The sequence below is a fragment of the Canis lupus genome, chromosome 23, assembly GCF_011100685.1.
Source record: "Canis lupus familiaris isolate Mischka breed German Shepherd chromosome 23, alternate assembly UU_Cfam_GSD_1.0, whole genome shotgun sequence".
NCBI classification, from domain to species: Eukaryota; Metazoa; Chordata; class Mammalia; order Carnivora; family Canidae; genus Canis; species Canis lupus.
In genome coordinates this window covers 45,128,525-45,150,206 of record NC_049244.1, presented here as the reverse complement: position 1 = coordinate 45,150,206, position 21,682 = coordinate 45,128,525, and the positions used below count along the sequence as shown (strand labels likewise).

The following is a 21,682-nucleotide window of genomic DNA, read 5'->3' as shown; positions in this document are numbered from 1 at the left end:
TGACAAAATAACTTGCCTACATAATTAAAGAAGCTTTTAGACTGGGTACAGGAAATCAGCCAATCAATATTTACTGTGTCCATCCTGGAAATGTGTCATTTACTGAATTTAGCAACCTGGGCAAAATTCTACCTATTTTACATGCAAAATCAGCATTAAAACAATGGTAGTACCTTGGGTACTATGTCAACAAAAACCCCTACCCCAACCAAATTACTATTCATCAGTTCCTGCTATGGTAAAACTCTGAAGCCACTATTAATAAAAAATGCCCTCTTCCCTATATGCTTTACATGAACTTCTTACACCAGGTACAATGGACATAGCCCCTATAGTACTCTATATTCATCTGTGAGATACGGAATAAAAAACTGGTAAAGGAATTTATAGGAGTTGTAGCTTCCTCCCTATACTCCACCCTCCCCATTGCTTGCCTGGAAAAAGCCATTAAAACATGTATGTTGTGGGGGAGGGACAGAGAACACTACATGCCTTATTCCCCTTTGTTATTAACCAACTTATTACTTACAGTGCTATTACTATCATAAAAATTGACAGGGACTCATGAAATGAAACTGTGATCAGAATAGGCACACTATTTTTGTTGTGTGAGCAAACTTTACATGGCTGCAAAATCCTGCATTAGAAAATATCTTCAGTCTAGGGAAGGGCCAGTAATATGACTGCTTTCTCCATTGTATTCCTGTGCTACTCAACTAGTATGATGCCATTAACACTACATTGTAACCCACTGCTGGGCGAATTTTTAGACAGTGAAGCCTGCTACTTCATAACACAAGGGTTTAATGCAAAACAAAAATTCTCAATAAAAGGGAAATAAAAACTGGTCAACTCCTTCCCCACACAGAGATATTCAGGACACCACAGAACTTAAGAAAAATAATATGAAATCAAATTATTTCTGTCCCAAAGCAATTTTTCAGTCCTCATTCTATGGTTTATTATATTCATATTCAGGGAGCTTTATCAAGCTTTACTAAGTACAAAAACAAACAAAAAATACAAGGAATTTTTCCCCAATAATTTAAATATTTTCCCCAAACTGCTAAGAATGCTAGAATAAAAGTAGCTTTTTATTTCAATCACTTTTCCAGTGGAATAAGAGATGACAAAAGATTTACATGCATCTTTGTAGCTTTACATAAAATACAAAAATGACTCAGGGTAAAAAGAGAAAAGCAGCAGGCCTGGACTGATGTATTTGGTACCATCTCTTCCAGCATGAGGCCACGTCTGGAAGTAATGTCCTTATGCCTGGCACAAACCTTCTGAAACCATCTGAGCCCAGGGCTGAAATAGTAATAGTGGTGCCACTTTTAAGTAAAAGAGCCTGTCCATAAAACGCTAATCTTCTGCAACTTTCCTACCCCACCCCTACCGACCTGCTATAAATGAACATTGTTAGGGGTTAGAAGCCAGAGTACTGCATACCTAAATTCAACCCATTATAGCATCTAAGTATATCAGCAAAAATAAACTTTACATCTCTCACATTAGTTTTCTTCTTCTCCTTTTATGTTAACAACTTTCTAACGTATATGTAGCCTGGATAAGATAAACAAATAAACCCTGTCCTATGAGACAAGCCCCAGGATTGCTAAGAAATGAACAGAACTGCTAGGTGAGAAGGAGCTAAACAAACCAACCCAGTAGAAATTAAAAGACTTTATTGAAAACTTCCTATATATGTATAACCACAGAAGTGGAATCAGTCCCAGAATTTTCTTGTGAGCAATATTTAGGAGTCACAGACCTAGGTTCTAAATCTAGTGTTCTTTATGTCTTATTAATGCTCGCCTGCTATACCACAAACCATTTTAGTTTACTGTCAAGATGTATTGTGAGAATTTTTAAAGGGTCTATAACTGATAGAAGGTTTTAAGCATCTTAAAGCAAGAGTTCAATGCACACTCAAAACATTACTATTTCTTAAGCAATTACTAATGGTGGATGGTGGTGATAGTAATGATACAGGGTAGAGAACTACAACAGACAATCAGTCCTCTAGCTTTATTTCTATTTCCTCTGTCTAGGCTCCTACAGCTGAGCCTACAGCCTCATCCTTCATGTCCTAGTCCTAGGTGAATCTATACCTGAAGGAGATATTTAAATAGTGTTAGTATTTTACCACACTGCCTCCACATCCACCCCTAAATACAGTATATTCCATGAGGTCTGGAGCTAAGATTTGATCATTGATGCAGAGCCCTAAGCCACTCAGGAAATAGTGTCTTATTCTCCTTTGCATTGAGTTCCCAGGCTAATTTCAAACCAGGTGTTTAGGCCTAAATTTTATAATAATAATCTAACTTCTCAATCTCCCTGAGAAATGACTTCAAATATATATATGGTTTCTATTTGGGATGCTGGAAAGTTCTAAAATTAGAATGTGATGGCTGCACAACTCTGTAAATATACTAAAATCACTGAATTATATACTTTAAAATTGGTATAATTTACAGAATATAAAATATGTCTCAATAAAGTTGTACAAATTTTTGTTTGCAAGAACAAGTATGCAAGAATAACTATGAGAAACCTGAAAGAGAGGAGTGGAAGTGGGAGAAGGCTAGCCCTATCAGATACTAATGCATATTATAAATCCCTATTTTTTTTAAAAGATTTTATTTATTTATTCATGAGAGACAGAGAGAGAGAGAGGCAGAGACACAGGCAGAGGGAGAAGCAGGCTCCACGCAGGGAGCCTGATGCGGGACTCGACCCCGGGACCCCAGGACCATGCTCCGTGCCAAAGGCAGGCGCTAAACCGCTGAGCCACCCAGGGATCCCCTATAAATCCCTATTTAACAAAAACCAGAGTGGTCTTAGTGGACAAAAAAGAAAGAAAATTCAGTTATGTATGGAAACATGGCAACATCTCAAATTGGGTGAAGGGACAAGCATTTTAAGGAGCAGTGTTAGGGTAACAGGATGGTTATTTGACAAAAGATATAATCGGTTCCATTTCTCAAGCTTTATAGAGGAAAAATTACAAATAAGACAGAAATTTAATGTTAAAAATGAAACTATATAAATGTGAGTATATTCTTCTGTAACCTAGAAGCAGGGAAACTTCCTAAGACTCAAGACCAGCAGCCCACTGGAAAATATTAAAATATTTGTATTTTAAAAATAACACTGGTGGGGATCCCTGGGTGGCTCAGTGGTTTGGTGCCTGCCTTTGGCCCAGGGCACGATCCTGGAGTCCCGGGATAGAGACTCGCGTCGGGCTCCCGGCATGAAGCCTGCTTCTCCCTCTGCCTGTGTCTCTGCCTCTCTCTCTCTCTCTCTCTCTATCATAAAATAAATAAATAAATCTTAAGAAAATCTTTATAAAAAAATAAATAACACTGGGTATGGAGCTTACTTAAATAAATTATAAAAATAAAAATAACACGGTAAAATTAAAATGACAAAGTATTAGAAAGTGCTTATAATATATAACAAATAAATGGTTAACATACCTAATAAGTAAAGACCTTCTAAAAATAGAGAAGAAACTTACCAACAAGCTACTAGGAAACATGAGATAAAGATAAATAGTTTATAGAAAAGTTCTTATGCATAAGAAAAGATGCTCAGTTTGTTCATATAAAGAAAATACTACTAAAATTACAACAAGAAACCATTCCTCACCTATCTAGTAAAAACTAAAACATCTAACATTCTTTGTTGATGAGGTTGTGGGAAAAGAAACATCATATTTTGCTGGCACAACCTTTACAGACAGGAATTTATAATATCTAGCAAAAACACAATACATTTAACCTCTGACCTAGCAATCCCACTTCTAGGAATCCAAAGATATACTAGCAAAAACATGAAAAGACTTCTACATAAGGTTATTCACTACAGCACTATTTATAAGAGTAAAAGAATGTGAACAATTCTAATGTCCATCAACAGAGGATCTGGCTGATTAAACTGTGGCCCATCTACAAAATGGAGTTCTAGGCAGCTGTTAAAAGGAATGAAGGGGACACCTGGTTGGCTCAGTAGTTGAGCATCTGCCTTTGGCTCAGGGAGTGATCCTGGAGTCCTGGGATCAAGTCCTGAATCAGGCTCCCCAAAGGAAGCCTGCTTCTCCCTCTGCCTATGTCTCTGCCTCTCTCTCTCTATGTGTCTCTCATGAATAAATATATAAAATCTTTTAAAAAAAAAAAAAAAGGGAATGAAGAATATTTCTACTCCTATGATGTAATCTCCAGGATATACTATTAAGTGGGGGTGGGGGGAAGGATATGGTACAGTCTTTATATATTGAGGGTGAAAGATGAGGGACAAGAGATAGGTATTTGGTTATAATTTTAAAGAATTAAAGAATAAACCAAAAACTTTTTTAAAGTTGGAAGAGCGGACAACTCTTGATCTCAGGTCATGAGTTTGAAATGAAAAAACTTTAAAATTGTTACTTCTTAAAAGGTTAGATGGAACAGAATGGACAGAGCAGATGATACTCAGAAGCTGGACTTCTCTGAATATACATTACATTGTGTTTTGTTGATATTGACTTTAAGTTTCCACCTAATTATAAAAACCACAATGGAGGTAAAAAGCAATCCCTGAAATCTACAAGCAACATGTATCAAATAGACCTGTGTTTCCAGTTGGTAGCATCAGAACACAGAATTATTATTTTTTAAAAGATTTTATTTAGTTATTCATGAGAGACACAGAGAGAGAGAGAGGCAGAGACACAGGCAGAGGGAGAAGCAGGCTCCATGCATGGAGCCCGATGCAGAACTCGATCCCAGGTCTCCAGGATCACGTCCTGGGTTGAAGGCAGTGCTAAACCACTGAGCCACCCAGACTGCCCCACAGAATTATTTTACATGTTTTTAAAACATGCTAATTTGATTTTAGATCCTTATTATGATATACCTGAAGCAAAGAAAAAACCGTTTTTAAAAACACAGTAGTGTTGGGTATTGTTCTGCATCTATTGTGTGTCTACAGTGCAATTAAAAAAGAAAATAATTATTTTGTTGCCTTTGAGCATGAACAAAATAAAAATAAAATACACATGTAAGATCAATGAAGTACAGTAAAAATCCTTTAATACTGAATTTAGGTTGGAAGCAGTAGCATATGCTCATGATTTACTGTATCTTTAAAAATATATTATTCTACCTGAAGGTCTTACCCTGTAAAACAAGAGCCAAAAAATAAAAAACAAAAAGCATATATAGTTCTTTGTTTTATCCACTGAAAAGCCCTAGAAATAGTGATGAGCTAAGGAGCAATGATCACCTCTCAGTCTCTAAATACCATATCCAATTAAAAAGAAACAGAGCTCCTAGAAAAAAATATTGGTTCCATGTAAGGGGGAGGAAAAAGAACAAGATAGGCCTGGTACATCTTGTCATACAGAAAACAAGAAGCAATCAAGAGCTCCAGATTTACATCAAAAGAAATTTGGATTAAACTTGAAGTTTGAGGGCAGCCCCGGTGGCACAGCGGTTCGGCGCCACCTGCAGCCCAGGGTATGATCCTGGAGACCCTGGATCGAATCCCACGTTGGACTCTCTGCATGGAGCCTGCTTTTCCCTCTGCCTGTGTCTCTGCCTCTCATTCTCTCTCTGTGTCTCTATGAATGAATAAATAGAATCTTTAAAAATAAATAAATAAATAAACTTGAAGTTTGAAATGGGAAAATGTGAACAGCAATAAAGATTATAACTGCAAGGGCTGAAGCATATTAAATGAGCTTTAACTCATGAGTTCATTATGATAGGTTGAACATATATACAAATCATCTTTGGAAGATGCTAGTGAATCAAATCATTTTGAAACAGTAAAGTAAGGAAAGGAATTGTTTACCCTAGCTTTTTTTTTTCTTAAAGTTTACTTATTTATTTGAGAGAGAGAGAGAACACAATGCAGAAGTGAGGGGCAGAGGGAGGGAGGGAGAATCCCAAGCAGACTCCCCACTGAGCATGGAACCCAGTGCAGGGCTGGATCCCAGGACCATGAGATTGTGACCACAGCCAAAATCAAGAGGTAGACACTTAATCAGCTGACCCACCCAGATACCTCTCTCTCTTTTTTTTAAAGATTTTATTTGTAAATAATCTCTACACCCAACATGGGGCTCAAACTGACACCCCCAAGATCAAGAGTCATATGCTTCACCAACTAAGCCAGCCAAGCACCACTATCTTAGCTTTCTTAAACAGACTGTGTATCAAAGTAATCAAATAGGTGGAAGTTCTCTTTACAGAAGTATTTTAGCTAAATAATGAAGAAGGAATTATAAAATTAGATTGCAAACCCTAAAGAACTAATAGATTTAGAGAGTTATCATCAATGATTCCTCACATTATAGAGAACCAATACAATGTGTCTCCTGATGGAAATACGTAATACCGTATATGTGAAGCATACTTATACTACCTGTTTCTGGCCTTGTAATCACACTTGAATTAGAACAAACCTCTAGAACTAATTAGCAATTAATAGGAAAAATAAGTAACAAAGAAAAATTCCAGACAATATCCCATGGATGCAATCAGAAAAGTTCAGATAAATTTTACAGAATCCAACTTTTTAAAAAAGTAAGTAACTAGGGGGGGAAAAAAGACACATGGCAAACTTACAGATTAAAAAAAGGGTCATCACATGCCCTGATTTACCTGGGTGAGTTGTGGTTTATGCCTGTTGTCTCTATGTAATTATTAAAAGTAACCCTTTTCGGAAGGGAGAAGAAATGTGTGGGAAATATCAGAAAGGGAGACAGAACATAAAGACTCCTAACTCTGGGAAACGAACTAGGGGTGGTGGGAGGGGAGGAGGGCAGGGGGTTGGGGGTGAATGGGTGACGGGCACTGAGGGGGACACTTGACGGGATGAGCACTGGGTGTTATTCTGTATGTTGGTAAATTGAACACCAATAAAAAATTAATTTATTAAAAATAAAATAAAATAAAATAAAATAAAATAAAATAAAATAAAATAAAATAAAATAAATAAAATAAAATAAAATAAAAGTAACCTTTTTCATTCTCAACAGTCATTGCAATGAAAAGTAGCTTAAAAAAAACCCAAAAAACACTTAAGACATAAGAACCATTGCAATGTATGGGCATTATTTGGATTCTGCTTGAAACAAATACTTAAAAAAAAAAAAAAGAAGAATTTCAGACAATTGAGAAAATCTGAAAACTAAAATAATGTGTTGATATTAAATTACTGTTTACTTTTTCATAAAATAGTAAAATAATTACATTTTTATGTGTAAAGATGTCTTCTAGTGATATGCTCTGAGATATTTACAGTTGAAATTACAAGATGGCTGGAATTTGCTTCAAAATAATCATGATGTGGGAAATAAAGAGATTGAATAGGGTGGGGTTTGAGAGTAGACAGTCAAAAAAACTGATCATGGGTTGATAATTTTGTTTTTTTTTTTTTTTTTTTGGGTTGATAATTTTGAAACTGAATGATGAGATTCATTATACTCATCTCTCTACTTTTAAATATGCTTAGAAGTTTCCATAATAAAAAGTAGAATAAATAATTATTGGCTAGAATGTTAGAGAAAGGGGAAATCTAGAACTATTGGTGGGAATGTTAACTGGCAAAACCACTTTGGAAAATACCACGGAGGTTCTTTAAAAAATTAAATTTAATTTAACTATTTAAAATTAAATTTAAAAATTTTTTAAATTTAAAAAAATTAAATTAAAAATAGAAATGCCATATGATCCAGTGATGCCACTACTTGATATTTACCTGAAGAAAACAAAAGCATTAATTAAAAAAGAAACATGCACCCCTAAGTTTATTGCAGCATTATTTATAACAAGCAAGATACAGAAGCAACCTAAGTAACCATCAATAGACAAATGGATAAAAAATATGTGGTGTGTATGTGTACAAACACAGAAACACACACAAACATACACACACAATGGAATATTATGCAGCCATTAAAAAGAATGAAATCTTGCCACATGATAACATGGATGGACCTAGAGGATAGTATGCTAATTGAGTAAGTAGACTGAGAGACAAATATCAAAAGATTTCACTTTGGGGTGTCTGGGTGGTTCAGTCAGTAAAGCATCTGCCTTCAGCTCAGGTCATGATCCCAGTGTCCTGTGATCGAGCCCCACGTCAGGCTCCCTGCTCAGCAGAAAGCCTGCTTCTCTCTCTCCCTCTGCTGTTCCCTCTGCTTGTGCTCACAGTCTCTCTCTCTCTGACACATAAATAAAATCTTTTAAAAAGAAAATTTCACTTATATGTGGAATCTAAAAAACAAAACAAACAAAACACAAATTCTTAAATACAGAGAACTGGTGGTTGCCAGAGGAGATGTGTGGATGGTGATGAGTGAAATAGGTGAAGGGGCTTAAATAGATGACAAACTTCCAGGTATAAAATGAGTTGCAGAGATTAAAAAAAAAAAAAAAATGGTACAGCATAGAGAATATAGTCAATAACACTGCAAAGTCACAAATGGGGATTATATGTATGGTGAACACTGAGTTATACATAGAATTATCAAATCATATGCTGTATATGCTGTATACCTGAAACTAATATAACATTGTAGGTTAAGTAGGGGGGCAGAGGGGCAGAGGGAGAGGGAGAAGACTTGATCCCAGGACCCTGGGATCACTCCCTGAGCCAAAGGCAGATGCTTAACCAACTGAGCTATCCAGGCCCCACAAATAAATAAAATCTTAAAATAATAATAATAATAATATTTTTTAAGTAGTATAAGTTTATGGGTTGGTGGGTAGATAGTTAGGAAGGCAGGCATGCAAACAGGCAGACAGACACAAAGGCCAGCTGACAGACGGATGAGGCAAATGTCTATGTTCATGTTTACAGTCCCTTATGCACAATTCTGAAAAACTAAAAAGCTTTAAAAAATAATGTTGGCAATTCATCTGATAGTAAACCTGAACTGAACTGACATGATAAAATATTCATGCATTCATTGCAGATATAGATATATGTAATTTGTTTGATTCAGGGATGCTGCCTCAAACTATATTTGGAATCACACCTAACTTCTAAAAATCCAAAAATTTTTAAATTCCATAATACATCTACCCCACAAATTAAGATAAGAAGTTCTATGGACTTAGGTCTAAATATTAAGTAAATAAAGCAAGCTATAAAACTACTATATATTGCATGGTTCTCTTTAGTGAGCACATCATCAACTAATATGAGTATTCAAAAATGGGGAAAAATGACAAGCTTTTATAAAAGTAACTGTTAGAGAAGAGCATCATAAAGACTTTCATTTTAATGCTTTATATTTCTGAATTTTTCCATATTCTACCAGCATGTATTACTTTTTAATTTAAAAAGTCAAGATTTTATAATTAAAACAAAAAGAAACATTCTTTATAACACATATTAAAATACACAGAATTTTTCTAAATGAGGTAACAATATGGAGGTAACCATATAAGTTCATCCCTCTAGTAACCAAACAAGCATGGCTGACAAAATAGCATCTCACATAACTATTTCTAATAGCACATCCAAAATTACATTTCCAAACTTAAAAAAGACATTCTGAGCACATAATATGTGAACAATATTTTAAATATTAAAACTGTGTAGGGAAAATGACAAAACAGTTAAATAGAAAACCTTTACCTCTTCTTCTTACGCATTTTCAAACTCAAATGTTCATGGATTTTCCCTCCCAAAATAATTAAAATTGGATTTCACTGTGCCAGTTTCCTTTTTTGGAAAATGTAGATGCTAAGAGATAAAAATAACTTCTAGAGAGTTGTAAAAATTAAATGGTAACAAAAGTAAAAGTCTTGCTGTCTTGCTGTCGTACTGGCACTTGCCAAATACTAAATAAACATTATTGCTTTTATTACTAATATTGTTATTGTTCCTATTAGTCACAAGCCTGCTCCTGCCCACTATCTGCTCCATGGAAGAAGTTCTGAAGTGTTCATTGCAGTGTTTTCTATATAACATGAAACAGCTAGGCCCCAGTTTCCATCTATGTTAACCTGGTAATGAAATTTGGGGGGGAAATTCCATTTAGAAGTTTTTATTCTAAATGAAACTTTTTAAACTTGAAAACAAACTTTTTGTCTTTGTAAAATTAAGTCAATAACACAATGTTTTGGATTGCGTTTATAAAATATCTTTTTAATAAATGTCTTAATGAAAAGTGTCATAAATGTAAATCACATTGTTACTAAATATCAGTGGTTTTATTAATCTATAAAAGTGAAAGTTTGGGTTTTTTTTTAATTTTATATATTTATTTGAGAGCAAGAGTACGTGAGCACAAGCAGAGGTAGGAAGACAGGGAGAGTGAGAAGCAAGCTAAATCCTAGAACCCTGGGATCATAATTTCAGCCAAAGGCAGACACTTAACCCACTAAGCCACCAAAGTGCTCTGAAATTCTGGTATCTCTTTAGCAACATGAGGGCCTTAGGCTCTCTAGTATATTTTCAATTGTAATCATGCACAGAAGAAATATTACAACAAAGTCTCACAATCATAATGACTTAAGAGAGAATTTAGCACAATAGAGTTCATTTTAAAACATAACTTTGAAAAAAATAAATAAAATAAAACAACTTTGGTTAAAACTAATAAAATTCTAACCTATTATAAAGAAGAATATTAAGCTACCTCATTATTTTTTATATCCATTACTTACCCTTTTTCATATGTAAATTCATCTTTCAGGGAATTAGCTGATGATTCCCCAATAAAGACAGATGGAATGTCAATTTTCTTTAGCACATCAACTGTATAAAAGAATAATAAAATTACTCTTATAATTCCATACTTAGTGTACAATTAACTTTAGTCTCTTCATAATAGCAGCGGATGTAATCAACAATTACAATCAGTTCAAATTGGTTGATTTTCCTGATTGTAGATCTATACCATCATCAATCACAGTACTTGAGAAATACTTTCACATTTACAATAACAAAAGCTAACATTTTGCATACATACATTACCATACTATCTCAATAGTCCTATGAAGATTGAGATATATTAATATTTCCTTTTGATTTATTCCTCTGTGGACATAATTAACTCTTAGAAAAGGAAGAGGAAGAAATTTTAAGTTTTCTTTCCACACATAGCTTAAATGCAAAAGTGAATAAAGCTTTTTTTTTTTTTTTTACATACCCATTCCCAGGAGACGTATAAGCCAAAGAATGTAAGAAAAGATCACTTTACAGAAGTCTCAAAAATGACACCATAGATGTATGGCTTTCCAGAGTGAAGGGCTGACAGAAGTTGAGAAAGGGCATAGAATAGGAAAGCCGAGTAAATTTCTACTTCCTCCTAAGCCTGGAGTTCATGGTAAAGCTTTGTTTGGTTTGGTGTCTCAAGAAATCGGACTCTTATTCCCATATCACAAAACCAAAATCAAATGCCAACAAAAGAAAAGTTTGTAAAAATTACCTATTACTCAGGAAGATCCTCTTAAATTTATAATAGAAGAAGTAGCCTTATTATTTTTAGCTGTGAGTTAATTTAACAAATTTGGCTTTAGAAAAAAAATCTATTGTTTTCATTACATTTTTTACAATAAGCTCTACATTTTCTTAAAAAACACAAATTTGTTATTTATTTTAAAAGGGGGAGGATACAAGAAGAAAACCAACCATAATCCTTCCCACCCAAAGACAACGGTTTTATGTGAAGTAATACAGTTCTACGAGTTTCAACAAATACATATAGTTATGTAACCACACCACAATCAAGATAATGTTCCATCACCCTGAAAATTCCCTGTATCCCCCCTTATTTTCAACCTCTCCCCTCCAACCTAAGCAACTACAGATGTCTTTTCTTTAATCCTTATAAAACCAAGTTTTAAAGTTCTAAAATCTTGGGACCTCTGGGTGGCTCAGCGGTTGGGCATCTGTCTTAGGCTCAGGGCGTGATCCTGGAGTCCTGGCATCGGGTCCCACATCAGGATCCCTCTGCCTCTCTCTCTTTCTCTATCTCACATGAATAAATCTTTAAATTTAAAATCTTTAAAATTTAATTTAAAATCTTTAAAAAAAAAAGTTCTAAAATCTTGGTATCCTTGGTAGAGTACATTTTTTTCACTTCTAGATTGTTTTGTTTTATGCAAATATAATCACTCATTCAGCTCATTCTCTCCCTTGCTCCCTCTCTTCCTACTTGCCCCCTTTCATATACACACACCCTATGTAAGCCCCAGGAGGGCAGAAACCAAAATGTTTAGTAAAGGAATATTTAATCACTATTTTTATATCAGTGGGATCAATACAACTTTTATTTTTTTATATCAATGCAACCATGCAATAATGGAAAAAAGTATAAGCTTTTTCCATTCAGTGATACATCTCAGCTATTCTGTCAATAATTATTGGAAGTAACATCACTTCTTTGAGTTATGATATCTAAAGCACTGAAAAAATGCTCCTCACTTTAGTCGGAAGAAGGGGAGAAAAGTTGCACGCAAATATGAATAGCCAGCTTGGAGACTTTGCAATACTATTTATCTACTAAAAACAAAACCAAACATATTCTAGTTCTCAAAACACTTTAAAAAACACTAAATTTTAATTCTAATCCACAAAGCAACTGAAGTACACACTGCCAATAGTACTGTCATGATATCATAGACAAATTATAATTTAAATGGCCAGGTTCATATATCCAATTGCCTGTTCAATATCTCCATTTGATTGTCTAATAGATATTTTTTATTGGAGTTCAATTTGCCAACATATAGCATAACACCCAGTGCTCATCCTGCCAAGTGCCCCCCTCAGTGCCCACCACCCAGTCACTCCAACCCCCCCCCACCTCCCTTTCCACTACCCCTTGTTCGTTTCCCAGAGTTAGATATCTCTCATGTTTTGTCACCCTCACTGATATTTTCACTCATTTTGTCTAATAGACATTTTAAACAATGTTTTTCAAAAGGAACTCTCATTATATCTTTCCTCTCAGTCAGCTCTACTCCTTGTCTTTCTCCTTTCTGTAAACAGCAGTCTGTATTCACCTAGTTTCTCAGGCTGTACATCTTGGAATCATTCTTGACTCCTCCCTTTTCTTATTTCTTCTATCAAATCCTATCAATTTCAAAATACAGCCATCATTCTATCGCTTCTCATCACAGTCACTGCTAATACTCCAGATCACCATCACCTCTGGCCTGACTGTTGCAGCAATGTTCTGACTTGTCTTTTTGTTGGCACTCGGGCACACTTTTCACCTTCATTCTGTTCTCCAAAGAATAGCCAAAGTGATTTTTGAAAATAAAAGATCACCTCACATTTCTGTTTAAAAAGCTACACATAACAAATTCCAGAGTCCTATAAATACCCAACATGATCTTGCCACTGGCCCCTTATCTAACACCTCATGCCCTGCCATTCTCTTTGCCTTGCTCACTATACTCTAGCCACAGTGCCTTTCTGTCACACCTGGAAAACACCAAATATGCTTTATCTTTGAACCTTTGCATTCGCTTGCTGTTCCTTTTCCTTGGAACACTGCTTCAGAAATCTGCATGGGTCAGTTTCTCACTATAGACCTATGTTCCAATGTCAAAGCCTCATGGAAGCCCTCTCTGACCACCCTATCTAAAATGGCCCCCCTCCTCCCATCCCTGCTGCTCTATATTCCTCAGCCTGAACTGGTTTTCTTTATAGCACTTATCACTACTTGACATATAGCATATCTTGTTGATTATGTGTTCATTTCCTCTCTCCCACCCTAGAATGTAATAACAGCAGTAATAATAACTGGATTGCCATTAAATGATTATTATTGCTATTATATACTATAATATATAATAAATACATGATAATATAGCTATTAGATAATAGCTACGTAAACGCTAAGAACAGGCAGTCTTCTAAATGCTTTATATGTCTGAATTTATTCAATCCTCAGCAACCAGGGATGTCTGGGTGGCTCAGTGGTTGAGCATCTGCCTTTGGCTCAGGTCAAGAACCCAGGGTCCTGGGATCGAGTCCCACATCAGGCTCCCCACAGGGAGCCTGCTTCTCTCTCTGCCTATGTCTCTGTCTCTCTCTGTGTCTCTCATGAATACGTAAATAAAATCTTAAAAAAAAACAAAACTCAACACCCAATGAGTTAAGTACTATTATAATTCCCATCTTACAGATTAGAAAAGAGGCCTACAGAGATGTAAAGTAAGATACCCAAAATCACACAGCTAGCAGGTGATCCAGCTGTGATTCAAACCCTAGCAGGCAGTACCCAGAAGCCACTGGGTAGCTGTTAGCTACTGCATTCTACTACTTTCCTGAAAGACACTAGGGCAGAGCCTTAAACTGTATCATTCCCTGCTACAATCATGGTGCCTAAAACAGTACCTGAGAAAGAGTAGGCTGTCAACAAGTATTTGTTGAAGGAAGACAGAAAGGAAAAAAGAAGAAACAACCCAAGACATAATGATAACTCACCCTGGTTATAACAATTAGGAATGTGCACAGCCTAGCCTCAAACCTAAGGCCTCCTGATCTGAGCTCTTGCCCCTCTGCCATGGCATGGATTTTCTCATACACCTGCTCTCATGAGATCTTCAATAATCTTGTCAGGTCAAATAAAAATTAAAATTATTCACACCTTTACAGATGAAGGACTTATAAGGTTAGGTAACTTTACCAAAGGCACAGGCTAGTTCATATATTAACTAACCCAGAAGAATAAACCCACATTTCCTGCTTCTGAAATTGATGTTTTCCCCATCACATTCAGCTTACTCCTGAAGAAGACAAATGTTACTGGGTCACTGAGATAACCTACCCTATGTCCTCGCTGAAATAAAAACAAATTCCTTGTGTAAAATGTTGGCAGCAAGGGGCTTTTAAAACTTCCTTTTGTTTCCAGATACTAGAATGTCTACTCCTAGGAGAACATGTGCAATATTCTTTGCTGTAGACTAAGCCTTAAAAAGGGGGAGAAATACATGCCTCTTTTAATGAATCCATGTTTTCCATTCCTCTACCAAGTAACAGCAAAGACAAAAATGGTAAAGATCTTTACAACATTTGTTTTTCAATATACGAAATGTCCAAAACACACATATAGAAGGATGGAGCAAATTATCACAGAAATAATACAAGCAATAAAGGCAAGATCCAAAATTCTGAGCGGTCTTTGAAATTTAATAGCTCAGTTGGAACATTTCCATGGCAACAGCAGGATTACATGGTTACATGCTACTTTTATCATTTAGCACATTTTCCTTAGGAACTGACATGATTATCACAAAAAGGTTTTATGGTATTACAAAGACAAAAAAAAAAGGTGTTAGAGGGAACAGGCACTTCTTCCTTGCAAAAATTTTATTGAAAACATGTAAAAAAAAGAGCAAATAGTTTTCGAATATGAATGCTTAACTTGAAATGCCTGAGCAGGTCTTGAAGATTGCTAAACACTGGGCTCAGGCCTTCAACAAAATATACAAAGAATAAGTACTTGCTCAAAGTTATACAGCTGATACAGTGGGCACTTCAATTTAAACTCACAACTCTTTCTTGAGTATTTATGCTTTCCATTTTGCTAGGAATATATATAGGTAACAAAAGCAACTGACCTGTTTTTTTTTTTTTTTTTAAGAGAGATAGTTAAAGGAGAAGAAAAGTGTCAAATCTGCAGTACCCACAGAACTAATTTATTTAGCAAGTAAAGTACCTTCATCAATTTCTCTAATTCCCACCAGTGATTATTAAACTGTTTGTGAAATGCTAGAACATCCTAAGGGTACCTCATGAATTATAATGAATTAATCAGCTAGACTATTTAATAATTTTAAATTTATATAGAAATTAACAAACTTATTACCTAGTTTTACTTTTTATAAATTAAAATATTGCCTCAGATTATATTAGTGGTAAGAAGAAAAGGGTTCTACTCAAATAGTAACAATAAATACGGTCTTAAGCTATAAAAAAAATTTAGTCAAGGACTCCAAAATCTTTCCTACTGAGGATTTAATTATTTAAAGTCTTAAATATATTCCAATGTAGGCTATCAGTCCATAGCTTTATGTCTGCTCTTTGCTCTAAGCTCTTTCTTGCATATGAGACTCAATGGCACTTAGTAGCCAGAGGTATTATGGTTATGTGCTAGAAGAAAAACAAAAATAAAATACTTAATCATGAACGTTGGCAGCATGTTTTGGGTTCTGAAACCAATTTTCAATTGGTATGTGGAGGATCTCCCCCATACCATGGACAACTCAACTCAATTCTGACATTACCTACTTGGAGATAGCATCAGATTCCACATGTTAAAGGTTTAGTCTCACAAGACTGCCCCCAACTCTTCGGATACCAGTTCTAAGTCCAGGTTATCACCTGTGCTTTTGATCCAATGGCTATAGGTTAGAGATTTCATTGCACCCCTTCCTTGGGCTCAATTAAATGCTAGAGGGGCTCAAAGAACTTAGAGAATCTACTTACCAGATTATCAGTCTGTTATGAAAGACTGTAACTCAGGAACAGCCAGATGGAAGAGATATATAGGGCAAGGTATGTGAGAAGGGTCTTGGAGTTTCTGTGCCCTCTCCAGGCATGGAACTCTGAACCCTGTCCTTTTGGGTTTCTATGGAAGCTCCATTACACGTACAAATGATCAAACAATCGGCTACTAGAGATCTATTCAACCTGGAGTCCTCAGCCTCTCCCAGAGATCCGGGGTGGGAGGGTGAGGGGGGGACTGAAAGCTCCAACCCTCTCATCATATGGTTGATAATCTGGGTAATCAGCCCTCATTCTTAGGTGGGGTCCAAAAGCCACATCATTAACATAACAAAAGAGACTTTTATCATTCTCACCAAACTAAGTGAAAGTGTACAGCTTAAAAATTACTGGTTAACGCCAGTTATTTGGTTAGAATTGGCTCATTATCCCTACAAGCTAATATTTAGTAGAGAATAAGGGAAAACCTTCCCATTTTGAATGAAAAGCTACAGGTATGTCAATGTATGTTAAGAAGCTAATAACCAACTGGTGTAAGAAAGCACAAATACGTGGCTTTGAAATTCTATAAGAATATATAGTAGCTACTTAGTATAGGACACATATCCTAACATTTAATATTGTAAATCTCTAAATCACAAGAATTCTTCTTTTTTTAAGATTTTATTTATTTATTCATGAGAGACACATATATATAGAGAGAGAGGCAGAGACACAGGTAGAGGGAGAAGCAGGCTCCGTGTAGGGAACCTGACGTGGGACTCTGATCCTGGGTCTCTAGGATCAGGTCCTGGGCTGAAGGTGGAGCTAAACCGTTGAGCCACCGGGGATGCCCCTCACAAGAATTCTTATATGGGATCCTTAACTCAGGATGTTTATCTCTATTCAAAGCTTTGGTTTTCCTTTGTTTTTTGCAAAATTATCAACACATCTTCTAAAATGAAACACAAAGGTAAAAGAAAACAAAACAATTAACTGTTCAGAAAAGAACAAACTCCACTTCAGTATGAGTAAAACTGTCCCAAGAGGGTTGAGCTACCTTTCTGATAGAAAATAAATTTTGTTTTTAAACAGAAAATTAGAGGGGAAAATATCTTGTTAAGTTTTAGTTCCAAAAGATCTGTCAAACAGGAGAGAAGAAAAGTGATACCTGTACTTACTGTCGTTGGATCCCATGCTAATGAGGTCATCAGAGTCAACATTGTGAACTATGGCTGCTTTGTATCCTGCTCTTTGTGCATTTAAAACCTGCAGGTCAGAAAACAATCACAATATGAGGGAGAGAATGTTTTGTAATGGCATCCCTCAACTTCAACATAAATCAGCATGTCTATATACCATGTGTCTAGGTCTAGATTATGTATATATGTAAGACTGGATCTCAAGTATGTTCTTGAAACATGACATGTTTTACAACTGATTATCAATGACTTTGGATATCTTCTTGATTTCATTCATGGCACGAAGTAAATGAGAAGCAAATAAAGGACAGAGATACAAGCTAAAATACTAAAAGGACCCAAAACAATAGACCTATCTAGCTCTAACAGGTAGAGACATGCTAAGATCAGGTTCAAGAGTCATCAGCCCTTGGACATTCAAATCTACCTCTGCTGCTTATTAGTAGGATAAACGTGGACAAATTATTTTTATTCATGTAGATTAATCAGAATAATTTTATCCTATCCCTGAAAAAAAAAAACAATCTGTAGGAGGTAAGAGTGCCTCAAGGAATTAATATTTTGTTCCTCTTTAGAGCCTCTTATACCACCTATGGAAGAGTCTCATGGAGTAGGCACTCACTAAATATTACTCATTCAAGAGTAAATGTATAAAATATATGCTCAAATTAATAGCCCACATTATAACATTACTAACACATGAGAGAAAATTAGGCTGAGATTTTTTTAAAAAACTAATTAAAATAGCATAAGTAGTTCACCAACACAGAACCTACTGCTCTAATGTTAAGAACATGGAGAGAAAATTAACCAGCCAACAAAACTGTTACAAGGAATGTTGGGCAGTCCTGCAAGAAAATGTCAATAACCAAAGAAAGTAAGTTTACTATTTTTTTTGTTAATGTGTGCATTTTTTAAGTATTTAGCTAAAATTGAGACAATGCTAGCTCCAAAACTTCTTCCACATAGATAATTTCTGCTTTTTCAATGGGAGGGGAAAAAATATCCTTAAAGGGAGGATAGGATATTACAGCTTCTAAATCTTATTTCTCACTCATTGCTTATATATTAATCTGTTGTTTATTCATTCTATTACCATAGCAGAAGAGAATCTAGTTAACTTTTAGTTACACAAAAGTATACTTGGTTGGGGGTGCTTGGGTGGCTCAGTCGGTTAAACAGCTGCCTTTCACTCAGGTCATGATCCCAGGGTCCTAGGGCTGAGTCCCAGGTCAGGCTGCCCGCAGAGTGGGGAGTCAGCTTCTCCCTCTGCCTCTGCCCCCACCCACTCTCTCTCTCTCAAATAAATTAGTTAAATCTTAAAGAAAAAAAAAAAAAAGATACTTGGTTGGGGTTGCAATTAGTTTTTTTGATTCTTTAGTGACCATTTTAACAGTTCCCAAAGAGCTAACCCAGTAACTAAGGAGAAATATTTCTTTCAGACATTCAAAAAACATGTGTTCCCAGAGATACAATTTAAGAAAAGCAAAGTTTGTGACACCTGGGTGGCTCAGTGGTTGAGCGTCTGCCTTAGCTCAGGGCCTCTGGCTCAGGGCGTGATCCCAGGGTCCTGGGATCAAGTCCCTCATCAGGCTCCCTGTAGGGAGCCTGCTTCTCCCTCTATGTCTCTGCCTCTCTCTCTCTCTCTGTCTCTCATGAATAAATAAATAAATCTTTAAAAAAATACAAAGTTTATATCAAAAGCTGTTCTCTTCTAGCAAAAAAAAAAAAAAAAAAGGAAGTTTTAGCTTTCTTTTTAGAGCCAATTAATGCACAGTCATCAAAATCACATGATTTAACTTGTTTCCCTGCAAAATATATATTTGTAGTGAAGATACAACATTACAACATGATAGGACACACATAAAGGTGGTCTCAGGAACCATGATAAAGAGTTAAAAAAAAAAAAGTTCAATCTAATTAGTATTTGAATTTACATAATAAAATTACATAAGGTACTGTGTGGCACAGCGCAGAAATAAAAGGTGAATCAGAAACAATCATTATCTTCAAGGAGATCTCAATACTCATGGATATCCAAACAGGTCAGGTACTTTCTTGCCTCTATTTGCTGATGCTATTATCTCTGCTTGGAATAGGCTTTGTCTTCTGAATGCCCATTGGGCCTTCAAATTCCATTATCTCCATGAAGTCTGCCCCATTCCATGCCCTATTGCATGTTTTTTTCAAGCACTGGCATAACTGCTCCCTGCTTATAGTATTTATATCAACTTGTTTTCATTTTCTTAAAGATCTTATATAGTGCCTTATATTATACTATATATACATGTACTATCCTATTTCAAAAAACCTTTTATGGGATCATTAAATCTCCCGCAGTTGTCTATGTGTGAGCTTTTCTGGTAAGAAGGGATGAAGCCATCATAGATTTTATATAAGGCTTTCTGAACCCCCAATTATTAAGAATGGCCAATATAAATTATTGGATTTACAACAATCTACATGTGTAACTAAATCTAGCCATTAGATTTTTTTAAAAAAGATTTTATTCATTTATTCGAGAGAGAGAGAGAGAGAGAGAGAGGCACAGGCAGAGGGAGAAGCAGGCTCCATGCAAAGAGTCGGATGTGGGACTTGATCCCGGGACTCCAGGATCAAGCCCTGGGCCAAAAGCAGGCGCCAAACTGCTGACCCACCCAGGGGTCCCCTAGCCATTAGATTCTTAAAACTATATGGAGCAACTGAGGAGAAATGTTTCTTTCACACCTCCAAAATGCAATTGTCTCCATAAATACAATATAATATTATATCAATATTGAAAGCTGTTCTCTGCTAACAAAATAATAAAATTCCTAAAGTAGAAAACCACTAAAATAGGCAGGAATTTTGAACGTACAAGTGTGAATTCAAAAAAATAGAAACATGTTTTTAAAAATTTTACAAGAAGTCTTCCCTGAGGCTTTTGTTGTTGTTTTTATTGATCTTGAACATAAAGTATTAAAATTAAATCAAGAAACACATTAACATATGGGCCAACAGACTTACAAATACAAACAAGGAAACTATATCCATGTTTATGAACTACAAAATTCGTGCGTCAAATTAAATTACATTTTTAACTAAGCAGCAGCTGGTATTTTTAAGAACATGAGGCAGAAATAAAACTAAATCATTTAGTAAACATGTGCAATGTTTCACATTCATAAAATGCAACCTCAAACACATGGTGTCAGATGGAGGCAAAGAACTCAAAGATTCATGAATAAAAAGCATGCTCTGTGAGCAAATCTAAATTCCAAAAGAGACATCAAAACTGAAAATTTCAGGAAAAAGCCTTACGAATTGTATTGTCAATCTGCCTTTTTAAGGAGACTGATCAAAGCTATTAGCTCAAATTGTGGTAAATGCTCTAAATATTTTACATCTCATCAACAAATTAGCTGCAACTACATTATGTAGACCAAGCGGTACCTATCCAAGAGTTCTGAAGAAATATGGGATTGAGGGCTTCTTTTAATACGTAGCCAGTATGTCAGAAGATTTAGACTGCTAATGAAAAACCTTTCAGTAAGATAGGTTCTAAAAGGAATCCTAGAAATGACACAATAGTTCATCTTATTTCCAGACTGGGCAAATTGGTAATACTGACACTAATTTTAAAAAAGCCTTGTGAGAAGAACTGATTGAGCTATCAAGATCCTACGTAGAGATCTTTTATGGGACACGAAGGCATGAGAAGTTGGGGGGAAACTGTTGATAGAATACATGTAACAAGGCTCCAGACCAAAAACTATAAAGAATAAAAGAAGCTTCTATATGCTAGTACTTTACATATATTATTCCTAATACCTAACATGCCTGGACAAAGTAGGTATTCTTTTCTATATTTTAGAAATGAGGAAAAATGGGTAAACATAAGTGCCCTACAATCACATTTAGGCAGAGTTGACATTTGAACATAATCTCTCTCTCTCCAAAATAAATAAAGAGATTAGATAGGGAAGCATGGGGCTTCCCAATGATGAGGAGGAAAACCAAAATGATTAGTCTTACTTAACATTTTACAAACT

General features: G+C 35.5%; 1 protein-coding gene across 7 annotated transcripts in view; it reads right to left on the bottom strand.

Moving 5' to 3' along the window:
• RNF13 (ring finger protein 13) overlaps positions 1–21,682 on the bottom strand; it is a 203,870-nt gene that overhangs the window by 53,525 nt on the left and 128,663 nt on the right. For 4 of the 7 annotated variants that reach the window (XM_038571192.1, XM_038571194.1, XM_038571191.1 and 1 more), the window contains 2 exons: positions 17,631–17,718; positions 10,674–10,764 (listed from right to left, as the gene is read on the bottom strand). In XM_038571192.1, coding sequence (XP_038427120.1) covers positions 10,674–10,764; positions 17,631–17,718 — 179 coding nt within the window. Of the gene's footprint in view, positions 1–10,673; positions 10,765–17,620; positions 17,719–19,601; positions 19,721–21,682 lie in introns of those variants that run through there. The other 3 variants (XM_038571197.1, XM_038571195.1, XM_038571196.1) reach the window with 3 other exon arrangements.